Source organism: Musca domestica, unplaced genomic scaffold, assembly GCF_030504385.1.
Source record: "Musca domestica strain aabys unplaced genomic scaffold, Musca_domestica.polishedcontigs.V.1.1 33, whole genome shotgun sequence".
NCBI classification, from domain to species: domain Eukaryota; kingdom Metazoa; phylum Arthropoda; class Insecta; order Diptera; family Muscidae; genus Musca; species Musca domestica.
The window spans coordinates 6,900,011-6,919,735 of NW_026712312.1; the positions used below are offsets into that span (position 1 = coordinate 6,900,011).

The 19,725-nt window shown below is 35.9% G+C and overlaps 1 protein-coding gene across 1 annotated transcript in view; it reads left to right on the top strand.

Moving 5' to 3' along the window:
* The first annotated feature begins 6 nt into the window (after positions 1–6).
* LOC101892145 (allatostatin-A receptor) overlaps positions 7–19,725 on the top strand; it is a 42,415-nt gene continuing 22,696 nt past the window's right edge. Inside the window, exons 1-2 of the mRNA XM_059125476.1 lie at positions 7–174; positions 16,718–16,990. Coding sequence (XP_058981459.1) covers positions 76–174; positions 16,718–16,990 — 372 coding nt within the window. The 5' untranslated portion in view covers positions 7–75. The remainder of the gene's footprint in view (positions 175–16,717; positions 16,991–19,725) is intronic.

Consider the following 19,725-nt stretch of genomic DNA (forward strand, 5'->3'; position numbering starts at 1 on the left):
CATTTGCCAGTATCTACACGCTGGTCCTGATGTCAATTGATCGATTTTTCAGTCGTACATCCGATTCGATCGCGTATGCTGCGCACAGAGAAAATTACGAAAATCTGCATTTGCACCATATGGGGTGTTATTCTGGCGATATCGGTACCCGTGGCCGCAACGCATGGAGTTGTGGTAAGTCCAAAGGGAAAATTGGAATATTTGTGGTTTCTAAAGAGTAATTACGAAAAAGTTTCATTCGGTCCCCAACGCTTTTGAAAATATTCAGTACTTCCAATCCCATAAAATCTTTGTCTAAAATTATCAATATTTGGAATATCAGGATTTGGCGATATATGGGAGCTATAAGAAAACATAGACTCATACAGTCACTTTGCTTTCAGAACGAATGGTAATAAAGAGATTAACATAATATTTTAAATAAGAATATTTGTTAGTTAAAAAAAAATAAAAATAAACAAATGGCTCGGTCTACCAACGCGTGAACATGGCAGGAACAGTTGAGAATGAGAAAAGCAGCAACATGCCAAATTAAGTCCCCATACGCAAAGGGTTTGTCCAAAGGCGATGCGGGTTAATGCTTCTTTATAAAATCATATCTCAATCTGGTTCGATTTCAATATAATTTGACAATTTCCGATACATAGATATATCCAAATCTTAACCGATTTCCAATTAATTTGTCAAATTTATTATTCTAACCAAATTCCGCCACATATTCTGAATTTTATTGAAATCGGTCATATATATCGTGTTTGGTGCATATCGATATCGTATAGTTCCCATATAACGGTACCCCCGATATTCGGCATTTTGATGATTTGAGCCATATTTTACAATGGATTTGTCTGAAATTTTACAAAAGGAGTTTTCCCTCTGGAAGGCAATTGTATGCTCCATACAAGCCCCCTAATAGCCCCCATACAAGGGTACCCCCGATATTCGGTATTTTGATGATGTTGGCGACATTTTTGACCGGAATTTTTTCAAATTTTGTATTTGAAGTTTGAAGCTCATAATGTACTTATACAACCTACAACCTATGACGGAAAATTGCCTATGCAGGTCCACGTCTTCGTATAGCCCACATATAACAATACCTGCCGATATTCGGTATTTTGATGAATATAGCGACATTTTTTACTTGATTTCTAAATAAACTTCACTGCAGCCTATGGCAAAAAGTTGTGTATGATGGTATACATACATCTTCGTATAACTCCCATATAAGGATACCTCCGAATATTCCGTATTTTGATGATTTTAAGAACATTATTCACCGGAATTGTTTCAAATTTCGTATTTGAAGCTCGGAATGGTTACTACTGCTTATAACAAAAATTGTATATGTGGGACCACGTCTGCGTATAGCACCCATATAGCGGTTTTCCTTTGAGCAGCATTTTTCGACGATATTTTTTGGTAAATCTTTCAAGGTCCTTTAAAATGGTGGGGTATTAAAAGTTCGTCCCGACTGAACTTAGCAGCTGTTTTAGTTGTTTTTTTTTTATCGCATGCTCTGCTAAGGAAGTTCTTCGAGCGCTTCTTCTACGTAAATAAGCTTAATTGTCGATTTTGTGGTGAGGATCAGTCAGAAGCATTGCAAATGCTCCCAAGGCATTCAGAAAAAGTCACACTTTGGTACGGTTTAAGGGCTGGTGTTATCATCGGACCGTGACCGTGACCGGTGAACATTGTATTTCAAGTTCGGGGCCGAGCCGTCTAAATCGCGCAATTTAACGTGCAATTATTTTTGGGCTATATAGACGCATTACAAGTCAAAAACTAAAGCATTTATCCGTAAGAAATGTTGTACAAGTTATGTCAAAATTAAACTTAGTGGACGGACCATTGTTTAATTCATATGCTCTTCAATTTAGAATTGTTGCTGACTTCGAAATATTATTTATGAAACGCTAAAACCAAATGAATACAAATGTTATGGGCGACAGATGTGATACTTCATTGTTAAAGAATTATATTTTAAGAGTTTCATTATAGACTCAGGCTTATGCTTACAGAAGGTATATATGATTTGATAGGCCAAATGTGCCTCATCATAATAACGGTTTAAGCCTCCAGTCGATTTTTTTTTTGGAGTTCGGCCTGCCCAATCTTGTTTTTCTTCGTTTGCTGACGTCGAGTCTCGAACTCTGAACCTTCAGTTCGTAGTTGAAAGCGCAATTACTTTACTGAAATCACACATTACTTCGCAATAGGGACACTACCTTTCAATGAGGAATTCGTCTCGCACAGCTTCCATTTTATTGTGGATATCTACGGCAGACATATTTTATTCTTTTTAAGAAATTATTTCAAAAATGTGCCTTACCTACCAATACCGCACAATATGATTTTTTTACTCAATAATGCAGTGTATTTATTATGCTACAATCAAACGTGACCAATGTAACCAATTTTTAATTTTAAAGACCCTCTAAGTTATATAATATCTGGACAAATGTCAAACTTCGATACCAAAAATTTCGAACCGTAAATAAATAATTTGATTTAAAGATGCTCCCTCTTTGAGATTTTGCTATACCGACAATTTTCCACAATAGAATGGAATTTTCATAAATTTTTAGAAATAGAAAAAGTTTAAACCTGTTGCACAGTGTATAATTCAATTGAGAATAAAGCGTTTTCTAAAACTACCTTAACCTTGAAGAGGTTATAGAAGGTCAATTCATAATATGTTGTAAATAATACGAAATGAGCATAACACTTATGTATTGTGGTCAATTTCGACTAGAATGCCACCGCATACATCACTTATTTTTCTTAAAAAAATATATGTATTTACACACACATATATAGATGTACATTTCAAATGGAACACAATTTTTAAACAAAATATGTATGTATTCATAAAAAAACTACGTAAAACCCCGCAGCAGAAAAAACATTTAATTTTTTAATATTTATTTTGAATTTCTTAATTTTAAATTGAATGTGGTGTTAATGTGTTTATAAGCCCGAAGTGTGAATAACGTTTAAATACCCAACCATCTCCCACTCAAACAACATAAACGGAACCACTGGGCATTGCAAATATTAGAGGAAGAAAAAAGAAAAACACAAAATGATATTTTAATTGCAGCTGTCTTAAAAAACATATATATTTAACGGAAAATTATATCATTGCTGGCTGATATTGGCTAATTTTGAGCAACCAAAAAAGTTTAAAAACTAAAAAAGAATTCCGTAATAAAAACCTTAGCAATGAAATAAAGAAAAAAATGATGTAACAAAATTTACGCAAAAAATTTTCTAGTTTTTTATGAGGTAATTATCCCAAATATTGATGTTTTAAAATAAATTACAAAACAATAAAATTTAAATGACATAATACCTAAAAAGTTAATACAGAGTACATAAAATTATTTTCTCGACAGGTTATTTCACCCTTTTTATACACTTAAGCATATGGCTAGAGAGGGGTACACAGGGTGAGATGAAAAAACTGCAACCAACTTCAGACTGCTGTCATTTCTAAGCCGCTCGTCCAACAGCTCTTAAAATTATTCCAGTGACAGCTCATTATATTGTTTACAAGCGTACAAAAGCATTTTGGTGTGAATTTTCCAGAAAAAAAAGATTATTCGTTACGGAATTCAAGCGTGATAGTGTGATTTCTTTATATTTGGCTGGAAAACCACAAGTGGCTATCGTTAGAGCACTCCAGCGTTTAAATGTCAATAAATATTTTGTGTCTCGCACCATCGCTCGTTACCGTGATACTGTGGTAGCGTAGCCCGACTTCAAGGAAGTGGACGGAAGAAAACAGCAACATCAGCAGAAATGGTTCGAAAGTAAAGAAGCGACTCGATGGAAACCCGCCTGGCAGTGGCCAAAAAATAGCTCGTGAGCTCAACATATAGCAATATTCCATTTGGCAAATATTGAAAAATGAGCTCGGCAAAGCAAAAAAAGCAAGAACTTACACCGCAACAGAAAGAAATAGACTCAAAAGAGCTAAAGAGTTGCTTCGCTTGGCCGAAAGTGATGAACTGACGAATTTGGTTTTCTTCGATGCCCAGCAGTTTGTAATCAAACAAAATGATAGTGTGTACTAGCCAAAGAGATCAGCTGAAAATGTGCACCTTTGGTTGGCCACCAGAACTCAAGCGCCGGCCATGGTGATCGCTCTCCGCTCGTATTAATCGGCCGTGGCTTCAGAATAAATGCCGAATATTCTGAAGGGTGTATTAAAGCCTTGGGCACGCAAACAGTTTGGTAGCAGACCTTGGACATTCCCACAGGACTCAGCACGCGCCGCCCAAGAATTGTTACCATATGAGGTTCTCGCTTCATTTCGAGCGCACAATGGCTACCAAAACCTCCGGATACCAATCCGTTGGACTATTATGTCTGGAGTATTTTGGAAAGCAAGGTTGGCAATAAAAAATACCCAAAGTGTCTATCACCTCAAGCAGTTGTTTCGCCGGGAAAGGGCCAAAATACCGCGGAGCAACATTCGGACAGCGTGTGACGGTTTCATTGGCCGTTTGCAGGCCATAATTCATGCCAAAGGTGACCAATTCGGACAAATCTAAACATATTCTAAAATTTGTTGCTATCTCCGAAATTTTTTGCTTTCATTCAAAAAAAATTTAAAAAAATATAAAAAGTATGGCGTTTGACTTTGTTGCAATTTATTTGTCTCACCCTGTATATATCATTTGATACGGCCAAAACGTGCTTCATCGATATAACGGTTTTAGATCCTAGGTATCTTTAGACCAAATCCGTTTCAGGACATTTGGAGTCGATCTAGCAATGTCACGCAATGTGGCACGATAACTCTAGATGGGAGTATCTGATTTGGTCCGAACTTGGTATATCGTAATATTATTATCAAATTTAAATCGAGTTCGGAAATTGGCAGTATGGGCCCACTCCTTTCGGTACCTCCCACACAAAAGTTGGAATATTTCGGAAAAATATTTTACTCCACAGAAAGAGAAAGAAAGAATAATTCGATGTTGCTCGATTTGGTAAATCCTAATACTTGCATCAGTGCTAGATCAGGTGCAAATATGGGCAATATCGGTCCCACTCCATCAAATACCTCTTCACAAGGGATCAAAACTTTTGAATAATTATAACCCTTATAAATGTGATGTAATTGAAATATGTGATATAAATTAAACAATTCACAATATTTTTATTAACCCAAGATCTGCTGTGAAGATGTAATGCATCTGTCGACTCCTACTAGTTCCCTTCCCCACAAAGGGTCAAAGATTTTAATATTCACTTTAAAAAACGAAATCAACATCCGATTCCATTCAGACTTTGCACATCTCAATATTTTCATTAACACAAGATTTGTTATAAAAATGGCAGAAATCGGATTTTTCCTTCTGGTACCTCCCCCACAAAGGGTTAACATTTCGAATAACCAAACAATCATAAACTCCGAAATAAGCATCTCTGAAGATGGAATTTATCGGTCCACCCTTTCTGGTGCCTCCCCCACAAAGGGTCAAATTCTGAATATCCACGAAGCTCATAAAACACGAAAAGGGTCAAAGTTTTAAATAACCAAAACGAGTAAAAAAACAGAAAAAACATATGGTTATCGTCATATTTCGCCCATCCCAAGATCTGCTCTGAGATGGGATACATCGGGTCAGTATTTTGAATATCCATCAAGCTCATAAACGCAAAATTGACATTTGATTCCACTCAGACTTGGTACATCTCAATATTTCCATCAACACAAGATATGTTATAAAGATGGTATAAATCGTACCATTCTTCTGGTACCTTCCCTACATAGGGTTCAAGACTTTGAAAAACAAAACGCTCAAAGAAACCAAACTAAGAATCCAACTATCTCAAAATTTAATACAGACACACATTTTTGCTAACACATGATCTGTTTTGAAGGTGATATATATCTGCCAACTCCTTCTGGTATCTCACCCACAAGAGGTCTCAATTTTCAATATTTTATCTGTAATAACTTTTAAAACAAGTCAGCGATTCTTTACAACTAAATTTTCCTCACAACCAGAAATCTGAGATGAATATGGATTTTTTGATTTCGCATAGAATTGGATATAAATGTTCGATCTTCTTTTATTTTTGTTTCGTATTTGCGGACATTTTATTTGCAATTTAATCAAATCGTACCTATTTTTATTGAATTTGAGCTACCTCGCTTAAAATTAGGTCTGAAATTAAAGATATAAAATAAAATTCAATTAAAAGTCCCCATTTCTTCCTCCTATCCGATTTTTATTTTATTAGCCCTCCATCGCATTTATTGACGCATATATCTTAGACACGTTAGTTGGCTTAAATAGTTTGTTGATTAAGAGAAAATTTTATCAGCCTATGGCTAGAAAAACATTTTCAATTACTCTCGTCTCTCATCTCTCGATTGGTAGGCAATTCAAATTATTTCCATATCCATTTGCAAAACAATAACGAAAAAAAAATTGCGACCGGACCAATTTAGTCTCATAAAAACGAAACGCTTAATTTCTAAATGTTGTAGCTGGCGGAATGATGGTGCTGCCGATGATGTCGTTGATGATGATGTTGCTGCCGATACTGATGGTGGTGTTGGTAATATGGATAACACCGTCCATCCATTTATCCATCTAATGCTGATGATGCTCGTTGATGATGTTGATGGTTAAAAATCTTCCTTGGGTATGGCTTTCAGCGAGGCTAATGGTCATTCATTCACTCGTGCACATTCGATCGTTTGGCGCCCATACACGTTCTATGCTGTTCTCTTCTGTTGACGAGGTGTCGATGATTGAATGGCCATAAATTGTGGAATTTTGTTATTCATTCAACGTTCGCTTCCCTCCCACCTTCTCTCCGGCCACCGTTGGCCAACAAAACATAAACAGACAAGCGTTTGGCTAGCTACACTTTAAACACATGGTGGGCAAATGCAAGCAGTATGGTCAACACAAATTCATACACACACACATCTACATATGTATGTAGGTGTGTATGTGTGTAGAGAACAATTTGATTGATACAATATTTATCCAATTTATAGGTGACTATGTGAATGTAGGTTGTTAAATGTTTTGACTAGATGGACAACATGTCACCATTTAAAAAGGAAATAACGAAGCCCATTAACAAAAATGTTCGGATGATATTTCTAATAGTTATGGATTATGAGGAGGGTAATATGAAAATTATTATTTTAATAATATAATAAAAAAGTTCTGTAATTTGCCACTACCGCTTGCAGGTGTTGTGCTTTCCCCGATCTTCATGGAAAAAGTTTTCGGATATTCTCTCAAAATTATTTCTAATTTGAAAGCACAATACTTCCAGTTTATGATGTAAAAAATGGCTTCCTTGGCTGGTCATGCAGTAGAATACACAATTGGTCTAATTTTTCAGTACATTATCGACTGTGTGCAGCTGTATTTCACCGATGGTTTTACGAATATTGTACTTTAAAGCACCAATTGTATGTGGCTTGTCAACGTGACACTCATCATTGACGGGACCTCACAGATACTAGTCTAGCGGTATCACATCGCAGCTTCAACATCTGATAATAGAGCTGATAATGGTCGCAAAACATCGATTGTAATTTCAGAAGTGTGTCACGTAACGCCGTCCTCTTCAATTTGTATGCACAAAAATTTGTTCAATATACCTCGATAATCCACTACTTGCTCATTGTACAATGAAAATGGCCGAATTATTCCTGCGTACTATAAACCGCACTAAATAGTGACTCGTTTTCGCTGAATCGGCTTTTCAATTAAGCTCTAGTTAAACAATTAAAGAAGTATCCGTCGGATTTACCGACAGATGTATACCTTCAATCTTACGTTATGATTGTTCAAACTGTTGACCTTTTATAAAGGAGGTTCCGAAGGGCTGCACCATTTCGTATCTGAAATAATGCCATGTTTACGTTAGAACTTTTTGTAGGATTAACCTACTTTGAGAGGATTTATTTGAAGTAATAGTAGTGGATATTACAATTTAAATGCAAATCCCGTGGGTTAACCCTCATATGATATATGATTCTTTTTCTAAAATTTTGAAATATACATGAGGTACCATATACGCCGGACCGAAGTGATCTACCGTATCTAATATTTATTAAAAAAAGATATTGGGATGTGCAAAATTTTAAGAAAATAAAAAAATTATTTAAATTTTTAAAAAATAAAACCAACATGTTGAGCTTTTGTAGGGGAGGTACCAGACGAAAATTCATATTCACGTCAGATCTCTGATGAGAAAAATATTGAGACACACCAAGTTTGAAGAGTATCGTTGAGTAGTTTCGCAAGTTATGAGAGGTACCAGAAAAAGTAGGCCGATATATCCCATCTTCACACCAGATCTTGTGTCAGAATACATTTTGGAATCCACGAAGACTAGATGGAATTATAATTGATGATAATTTTGGTTATTGAAAATGGTAGCCCAGAAGAAATGGACCGATGTATCCCATTCGCTTTTATGATCCATTTTTATCTTGACGCCCTTGTGGAGGAGAGACCGAAAGAAGTGGGCCGATATCTACCATCTTCACACCAGATGTGTAAATTTTCAGAGAATCATGAGTGATATTTGATCCGTTGTGTAGGAGGTACCAGAAGGAGTTGTCCGATATGGTTTATCTTCATGTCAGATCTTGTGTTGGCAAAAGAATTGCGATAGGCCAAACTTGAAGACAATCGGACCCTTATTTCGAATTCTATATAAGTTATAATTTTTAAAATTTTTGATGCTTTGTGGAGAGGTACTTGATGGAGTGGGCCGAAATTGTTCGTACCTGACCTAACACTGATAAAAATATTTGCTGAATATTGTGCTATTCTTTCTTGTTCATGACGGTAAGTTATTTTCTTTGAAAATTTTGACCTCTTGTGGGGAAGGTACCAGAAGGATTGAACCGATATTGTCCATCTCCGAACTCGGTCTAAGTTTGACAGTAATATGATGATTTACCAAGTTTGGATCAAAACGCATACCCGTTTCGAACGTTATCATGCCCACCAACCAGACAGACAGAGGGACGAATGAACACCCCTAAATCGACTCCAAATTTCCTGAAAATGATTTCGTCGAAAGGGACCTAGGGTCTAAACCCATTATTTTAAAGAGCCGTACGTATATCATACGTAGCCATTTAGCCACTTTATCGGCATTTTAAAAAATCCGCATTTTGATGATATAAGTAACAATTGCCTAAAAGTCAGTATTTGTTATTCGTAATGGATATTTGATTTGGCTACAGACCGTATATTCCGTAAATAGCTGCATATTCTAACATTCCATATTTAAATGATGTTTTTATACTCTCCACCATACTATGGAGGCTTTATTAACTTTGTCATTTCGTTTGTAACTCCTCGAAATACTCATGTCACACCCAACAAAGTATTTATATTCTTGATCAGCGTAAAATTCTAAGTCGATTTAGCGAAGTCCGTCTGCCTGTCTGTCTGCTAAAATTTGGCACACATGTTTATTTTTCCAGTAGGAAAGTTATGTTCGTAAATGGGTCATGTAGGTCCACGTTTTCATATAGCCCCCATATAACGGTACCTCCCGATATTCGGTATTTTGAAGATTTTAGCGACATTATTAACCGGAATTTTCTATAATTTGGAATTTGAAGTTCGAAATGGATACTGCAGCCTAAGACAGAAATTTGTCTGTGCAGGTCCACGTCTTCGTATTGCCCCCATTTATCGGTACCTCCCGATATTCGGTATTTTGAAGATTTTAGCGACATTATTAACCGGAATTTTTTATAATTTGGTATTTGAAGTTCGAAATGGATACTACAGCCTAAGACAGAAATTTATCTGTGCAGGTCCACGTCTTCGTATAGCCCTCATATAAAGGTACCTCCCTATATTCCGTATTTTGATGATTTTAAAGACATTACTCACCGGAATTGTTTCAAATTACATATTTAGAGTTCGTAATGAGAACTACTGTCTGTGACAGAAAATTCTCTATGTATGCAGGTCCAGGTCTTCGTATAGGTCCCAAATACAAGTACCTCCCTATATTCGGTATTTTGACGAGTTTAGGTACAATACCCACCGAAATTGTTTGAAATGTTCAGCCTGTGACAGAAAATTTTCTGTGCAGGTCCAGGTCTTCGTATAGCTCCGGTATATACGGTATTTTGACGATTTTGGTTAAATTATTCACCGTTTATTTTAAGCTTCGAATGTGAATATGTCAATGACTTATCACACACACATCAATGACAACAATCACACATCGTATGGACCCCAATATATCGGCTATATTCAGTATTTTAACAGAATTTTTTGAGGAATTTATTTTTTGAAAATTTTCAAATTCGTTCCAAATGGTGGAGGGTATTCAAAGTTCGGCCCGCCCGAACTTGATAAACTTGTTAAAATTTGTAATAGGTTTTACTTTCTGTGGCATATCATTGTATGTATAAAATGTCTAGGTCTTCTATAGTTCCATGTAACATATATTCTGTATTTTTTACGATTTACACCATATTTTCTGCCGGATTTCTTTTAAATTCATTATTTGCAGCTCTTAATATTTTCTACCACTGGTGTCAGAACATTGTTCACATTGATCCTCGGTTTCCACATAACGGTACCACCCGATCTTTGGTATTTAAGACTAGAAATAGATAACAATTCTGGAAGTAGAAATTGGTCTATGTAAGTTCACGTGTTTAAATACATTAACTGCATTCTCCAACCAATGTTACTGGTATTTTAAGTTTAAAGTGCAAAACATTCGAATATTAAATCCAGATACTTTTATTTATAAACTTTTCTTTATCTCATGAAAGTACGTTCCGATCAAACTGAACGTTTCTTGGAAGACCCAATTTCTATTAATACCAACATGGCTTACATTTATTTCCCAATAATCTTCCTTTTGACTCATATCCGAATTGCACCTGTTCAGCAATTCAGTATCAATTGCAAGTTCAATGTTTACAACGAAGCTAACAACGAAGAAAAAAAAGAATATCGAAATGTATTTTGCAAAAATTTGCAAATTATTAACAATTTCAACTTTATTTGTTGTTGCTGTTTGTTTTTCATGAGGTCTGTACTGTGTGGAAAAATACAACATCGCCATAACAATCAATACAAACAAACAACAAAAGCAGCAGCATCACCATCATCATCATCATAAGCAACAGTAGCTGGAGCGGCAGCAGCATCGGTATCAGCAGATGCCAACATTTGACTACACCACCACCACCAATGGTATGGCAATGGCATGGAAACCTGCTGTTTTATTTTACGAGGAGCCGACAACGGCGTTTACGTTGTATTAGCTTTCCTGTCCGCGTCTCCTCTCTCTCTCCCACACATTCTCCCCCTCTGTCTTTCCTCCCAATCAATATTGCATATATCGCGTGCACTTTAAAATTCAAATGCTTCGAATAGAGGGCACTGGCCACTGAATGAGGTATGAGATACAAATTTTGATGGATATTTCACTCCGGGTGGGTGGCCATTTGCCAGAATGGCTAGCTAGCTGGCTTCGCTTCTGGCCGAATGGCTAGCTTGTTGGTTTATTTGTTATTGTTGTCGGTGTTATTGGCTCATTGAATTGTTATTTGTAACGGAGAGAAAATGTTTTGTTTTGCTAATAATACACACATAATAAAGTCGTAAAAATCGTTGCGAATATAAGTTGGTTTTTACGATTTTTTGAATAAACATTCAACTTTTTGCGTACTAAAGCACCAAATGTTGGGTATATGCAAATATACAATATCGATTCACATTAGATCGATTAGGTTAAGATACTATAAACAGAGGTTAAAATTAGAAATTTGAATATAGGAATAGAACAATGCTTCCGTAAGTATGACAGAATAGATAAAATTCGCAAAGATACGTTGTTGATGATCGGTCGGCTTGACTTACTGAGTTACATAAGCCTTAACACACATGTCGAAAGTGCTTCACGACGATCGATTTTTTTTAGTTTTGAGACCAGGAACATTTTTTCCCAGGGCCTATATTGTCAACTATTACAATTTGCTATATTTGACCTAAATTGGATACTTATCATACCATCAGACGGACGAACATTAATAGTTCGGCTCCAAATGCCCAAAAACAAATTTATTCCAAACAAGTAAACAGCAGCTAAGTTAAGCCGGGCCGAACTGTTGATACCCTCCACCATTTGGAAGGCACTTAAACATTTTCAAAAACATCCATCGAAAAATACTGCTTAAATGAAACCGTTATATGGGAGAAGACGTGAACCTACATAAGTAATCTTCTGCCATAGGCTGTAGTACCGATAGAGAACTTCAAATACAAAACTTGGAACAAATCCGGTGGCTAAATGCATCAAAATACCGAATATATGAAGGTACCGTTATATGGGGGCTATATGAAGAAATGGACCAGGCAACTTTGTTTGTCAGTACCCATTACGAACTTTAAATATGAAATTTTAAACAATTCATGCAGATTACGTCGCAATTCATGCAGATTACGTCGCAGGAATACCGAATTAAGGGAGGTACCGTAATATATGTAGACGTGGACCGACATGGCCATTAACGAACTTAACCTGCCTACACTCGTTTTCACAACTTTAGTCCACTATCTCGATTCATTGGAAAGATAGAAGAGAGGAGAGGAGTTACAAACGGAATGACAAAGATAATATACATTCCATTCTATGGAGGATATAAAACAAAACCTTGGGTCCAAAACCATTGTTTCGAAGGCGGCACATTTTGACCTTAACAATTATTATATAATTCCAATTCCAGCTCTGTGCTAAGATCCAATCTCAAATTTATTATCAAACTTTTTGTACAGTTATACTACAGGGTGAGACAAAAAAAGACTGCAACAAAATCAAATGCCACTTTTTAATTTTTTTTTTTTAATTTTATTCAATGAAAGCTAAAAATGTCGGAAATAGAATAAAATTTTAGATTAAGTTTAGATTTGTTCGCATTGGTCACCTTTGGCACGAATTATGGTCTTTAAACGGCCAATGAAACCGTCACACACTGCCCGAATGTTGCTCTGCGGTATTTTGACCCATTCTCGGCGAAGCGCTTGCTTGAGGTGATCGGCACTTTGGTATTTTTAGTGCCAACCTTGCTTTTCAAAATACTCCAGACACAATAGTCCAACGGATTGGTATCCGTAGATTTTGGTTGTCATTGTACGCTGGAAATGAAGCGAGGAACCTCATTTTGTAACCATTCTTGGGTGGCGTACTGATGGTGCTGAGTGCAAAATGTTTGCATGCCCAAGACTTTAATACACCCTACAGAATATTTGCGCCATAATATTCGGCATTTATTCTGATGCCACGGTCGATTTATACGAGCGGAGAGCGACCATCGGCTGTTTTTTGGCGGCCCACACCATCACCATGGCCGATGCTTGAGTTCTGGTGACCAACCGAAGGTTCACATTTTCAGTTGACCTCGTTGGCAAGTAAACACAATCATTTTGTTTGTTGACAAACTGCTGGACAACGAATGTTTTCTCATCGGAGAAAACCAAATTCGGCTGTTCACCACTTTCGGCCAAGCGAAGCAACTCTTTAGCTCTTTTGAGTCTATTTTCTTGCACTTTTTGAATTTTAATAACTCTACCCCGAGCTGATTTTTCTATATTTGCCGACTGGAATATTGCGATATGTTCAGCTCACCAGACCTTTTTCGGCCATTGCGACGCGGGTTACGATCAAGTCGCTTCTTTACTTTTCGAACCATTTCTGCTGATGTTGCTATTTTCATCCGTCCACTTCGGGCTACGCTACCAGTATCACGGTAACGAGCGATGGTACAAGACACAAAATATTTATTCACATTTAAATGCTGGAGTGTTCTAACGATAGCCACTTCTGGTTTTTCAGCCAAATAATCTGAATTTGACTGCAGTTTTTTCATCTCACCCTGTATATACTATTCAGTATTGTCGTACAATTATGATACACATTTCCGAAAACAGGGAACATATGAACAGCGACTCTTATATTAAATGTCAAATTTCAATTCAGTTCACCCAATACCGAATTGTACCAAAAATATAGTACTATTTAGTACTTTTCGTATACTTGTAGTTCACATTTCCACCTCTTTATCAAAAAGCTGCTGCCGACAGGAACTATAATACAAAATGTAAAAATTGTAGTTTCTTCCTTTCGTCTTAAACCAAACAGTTCCACTTAGTACAGTTCGTACTTAGTACACATATATGCAAAACCTATATGAAAGTGCTTTGGAACAAAAACCTACTTTCTAACCTTGATTCTCATTATAAGATTGCAAGTTTTTAGCTCTAACTGTTTACATAATACCAAATGGTGCCATTTTAGAATTTTTCGTAACTTTAAAGTTCGAATTTCAAAAAAATCCTTTGGTGCATCTATCCCGCAATTTATTAGTAAATCTTATTCCAAATGTCACAGTACTAGCTCATTCCGTTTGTCCAATACAAGGTATTAAATTTATAGCACATTTTAGTACTTTTCGTGCCCTTTTACTACGAATTTCCCAAAACCCTTTATTACATCTACCCTGAACTCCATCAGTGGCGCTCATTCCAAATTTCAGAATTCTAACTCAATTCGTTTGTCCAATACAAAGTAATCACTTTTTTTTGCACATTTAATACTTTTAGAACCCTTTTTAGTGCGAATTTTGAAAAACTCAGCCTAAGCAACAAGACAGATCCTCGTGCAGAATTTCAAGATTCTATCTGCAGCCGTTTTGTCTTGTCTTTGATTATCGGTCAGGCAGTCACTTATTTCAATACTCGTTTATATACAAAGATTTCAATTATGATTAATGAATTCCAAACCTATGCCAATAAATTCAGCTGATGTGGCCTAATGTACTCTCGCTCTCGAATATTTTATTTTGATTGTTTGCAATTTAACGCGTTCGTGAATTTGTTAACAATAAATAATATCGTATTTTTAACTTTCGTTGTTGTTATTTTATTTATAGCTTTTAGCGCACAACTAACACCACTCGATTCGATCAGATCGAATAAGTTTGTCTAATTGTTAGTTCATTGGAATGTTTCGGATACATGAACATAAATATAGGCGAATATTTTGTGATGCTGAAAATAAGAGTTTATATTTTAGAAACATGGCCCCACATATTCGAAATTTTATTTATCATTTTGAATTATAAACATATTTTTATGTAATTTATTAGCGTTCGGCGTATGTTATATGGATCCGATTTGAAAATAATTTCAAATGAATTCTTATGATACATCGCATACACATACATACAGGATGAGATAAAAAACTGCAACCTACTTCAGACTGCTGTCATTTCTAAGTTCGACAGCTATTAACATTGTTCCAGTGACAGCATATTATATTGTTTGCAAGCGCACAAAAGCATTTTGGTGAGAATTTTCCAGAAAAAAAGTTATTCGTGATGGAATTCAAGCGTGATAGTTTGATTTCTTTATATTTGGCTTGAAAACCACATGTGGCTATCGTGAGAGCACTCCAGCATTTTCAATGTGAACAAATCTTTTGTGTCTCGTACCATCGCTCGTTACCGTGATACGTAGCCCAACGTCAAGGAAGTGGACTGAAGAAAACAGCAACAGCAGCAAAAATGATTCGAAATGTAAAGATGCAACTTGATAGAAACACGCGTCGCAGTGGCCGAAAAATGGATCGTGAGTTGAACATATGGCAATGAAAATGAATTCTGCAAATATTGAAAAATGAGCTCGGGTAAAGCCGTTGAAATTCCAAAAAGTGCAAGAACTTACACCGCAACAGAAAGAAAATAGATTCAAAAGAGCTAAAGGGTAGCTTCGTTTGACCGGAAGTGGTGAACTGTCGAATTTGGGTTTCTCTGATGAGAAAACATTCGTTATCCAGCAGTTTGTAAACAAAAAAAAAAAAAAGATCATGTTTACTTGCCAAAGAGGTCAGCTGAAAATGTACACCTTCGGTTGGCCACCAGAACTCAAGCGTCGGTCATGGTGATGGTGTAGGCCGCCATGACAGCCGATAGTCGCTCTCCGCTCGCATTTATCGACCGTGGCATCAGAATAAATGCCGAATATTATCGCGAAAATATTCTGGAGGGTGTATTAAAGCCTTGGGCACGCAAACAGTTTGGCCGCAGACCTTGGACATTCCAACAGGACTCAGCACCATGGCAGTCAGCACGCGCCACCCAAGAATGGTTAAAAATGAGGTTCCTCGCTTCACTTTCAGCGGACCAAAATCTCCGGATACCAATCCGTTGGACTATTTTGTCTGGAGTATGTATTTTGGAAAACAAGGTTGGCACTAAAAAATATCAAAGTGTAGATCACCTGAAGCAAGCGCTTCTGCGGGAATGGGCCAAAATACCGCTACATTCGGGCAGCGTGTGTCGGTTTCATTCTCCTTTTTAAGGTCACAATTCGTGCCAAAGGTGACCAATTCGAACAAATCTAAACTTATTCTAAAATTTGAAGCTATTTACGACATTTTTTGCTTTGATTCAATAAAATGTAAAAAAAAAAATGTAAAAATTATTGCCCTTGACTTTGTTGCAGTTTTTTATCTCACCTTGTATGTATACCTTAGATAACAAGATTCTCCATTTAATTCTTGTATTTTACTAAACCACCTTTTCGATCCAAACACAATTTCATATATCGCACACACACTCACATACACTAATTTTAATTCTCAATTTGTGTTTTTTTTTCACTTTTTTGTGCAGCGCATCGAGGGATCAAACTACAGCCTGGAAATGTGTCAGTTTATGCAAAACAATTTCCTATCACTGTCCGTCTATCAGATGATATTCTTTGCCAGCTCGTATCTGCTGCCGCTAATGGTCATTAGCGGTCTCTACATGAGGATGATTACAAGTCTATGGCGACATGGTACCTCGGTTCGAATGTCCATGGAATCACAGCGCGGACGGAAACGTGTAACACGTCTGGTTGTTGTTGTTGTGATAGCATTTGCCTCATTATGGCTACCCGTACAGGTGAGTAAGTCCATCGATAGCTGTCGATAGACGTCGACATTCGACATGAGCAGATTACAGCGAAATGCAATGCAGCAACATCAAACGCCATCGAGCAAACCATAAAGCAGCACCGAAGCTATTTAGAACTTAAGCTTGAACCGAGTATTTGTGTCGGTTGTTATTGTTGTTGTAGCTGTCGTTATTATGCTTTCCACAGATTTCATTTTGTTAATGCGGTGTTTGGTCGGATCCATGTCGCATTCAACGAAATGTAATCCTGGTGTTTTTTTTTTTTTTTTTTTCATAAAATTAAGAGGTGTGGTATTTTGTGAAATAAAAGCACTTTGTTCATTTTCTGTACTCGTCATGTTTAAAGTGATGGGAAATAATGTAAGAAAAGCATGCAGACTCTCATTCTTCCATTTGCAAATACCCTAATCAGATCCAACAAAGTACATATATTCTTGATCGGCGTAAAATTCTAAGTGGATCGAAATGTCCGCCTGTCCGTCAATTCGTCTGTTGTAATCACACTATCTTTCGAACGAATTGGGATAGAAGGCTTTTATTTTGCAGACATGTGTATTTTGATTTTAGAGACTTTACAGACCGGAATTATTAATTTTTTTTTAATCTAAGGCAGAATATTGTCGGTACCTTCGTGTAATTGGCATTTGTGTGATATTAGCGACAGTATTCATCTGAATTGTTTCAAATTACGTACTTATTTATATTTTCGGAATTTTCGCAATTTTTCAAGTTTTTTCCAAATGGTGGAAAGTATTATGCAATTATGAAAATACCTGCAATTTCAGTTCTTCAAAATATTTATAACTACGCCATGCGTAGATTCCGTAGCACGGTACATGCAGACATTAGAAATTTTTCAAAATTGTAAAGCTGTGAAAATTAGCAACACATTTTGTATTGTTGATATAAGAAACAGGATATATCGGCTCAAGTTTAAGTGTATATCGGATTTAGCTATAGTCCTGATTTTGCAAAAGAAGACCTGTCTACAATTTCGTTCCTAGTTTCGTGGACTCCGGTCGTTTGCATAAAAACACTGCGTATGAGTGATATTGAATATATGAAATCACTCATACGATTAGACACTGTAATGAATTATGGACTATGTACACCTTTTTCTGATGTAATTCGACATATTTTAATGGTAATTTGAGAATGCTATTAGTATTTCGAATTAATCAGATTGTAATTCGAAAATATAAATTGTAATTCAAATTATTTCAGTTGAAATTCGACAATTCCATTTGTAATTCGAATTATTCCAATTGTAATTCGAATTGTTACATTAAAATTTTGATGAAAAAAATTGAAATAATTTGAATTACAAATGGAGCGATTCGAATTACAATTAGAATAATTCAAATTAGAAATGGCATTATTCGAAACTCAAATATTGTCATTCGAATTGCAATTGGAATAATCTAATTATTTTATTATCAAAGAGATCTTTTAAAAATACTAGTTTTGAAACGTACGATTCTAGAAAAGTAAAAATGCATAGATGGACTGAAAGAAAAACAAGTAAAAAACTGCTAAGTTCGGCTTGTCCGAATTTTTTATTCCCCACACCATTTGGAAAGAACTTAAAAATGTTTCAAAAACAAAAAAAAAAACAGTCGAAATATACCGTCTAAATGAAAACCATTAGTGGATCTGCATAAATATTTTTTTCATAGGCTGTAGTACGGCTTCCGAACTTAAAATACGAAATTTCAAACAGTACCAGTAAAAAATGTCGCTAAAATAATCCAAACAGCGAATATCGGGAGGTATCGTTATATGGGGACTATACGAAGACGTGGACCTGGACTTTTTGTCATAAGCTATAGTATGAATAATGATGCCACGAAAATTGGGCCCACAACAAACAAAATAGGATGTCCTTTAAATATCGAGATAACGAGAATGATGGGAAAATTATACTAAGTGTTGTTAATTGGTTTTTAATAAAAGTAAAAAACCATTTCTAAATACTATCCTGAAGTGTACTAAATAAATACTAAAAACAAAAAACATCCTCTCGTTTAAAATTTCGAAGTTTATATCAAATCGGACAATGGGAGCAATTTTTAGCAATAAAGTGTTTAACGCCGTGAGAGCATATGGATCGAAATTATAAATTTCCGAATTCCACCTTTATAAGTTCGTATCACGGCAACACATGGACTATTGAATACCAATTATTTAAACAAGTAAAAATCACATAATTTCGGCCGGGACGAACTTTTTATACCCTCTACAATTTCGAAAGTAACTCATGTAAAAAAATTTGTCTTTAAATACCGAAATGCCAGTATTCCAGTGATATGCGTGTCTTCTGTTTTTGGAATATTTAATCAAAATTTTAAACAATTCTGAAAAAATTGGCTTCAGTGATCAAAATACCGTATATTGAGAGGATAGTGGTTGTTATACGAAAATCCATAAAATGAATTTTAAGTAATTCCGTTAGAAAATCTAGCTTAAATCGTCAAAATACCGAATATCGGAAAGTACATACATAGCGTTCTATTGCAGGATATGGAATCCAAAATGAAACCTAAATAATTTGAAGCTATTTCGCTATATGTGGGCGGTAGGAAAATGTGGGCCTACACAGACAGTATTCGGACACAGAAGCTAGAACATATTATGATCTCCAAATACCCAATTTTAAACTATTCCTTTAGAAAGTGTGACTAAAATCGTCAAAATATTGAATATCGATAGATACCTTTATATGG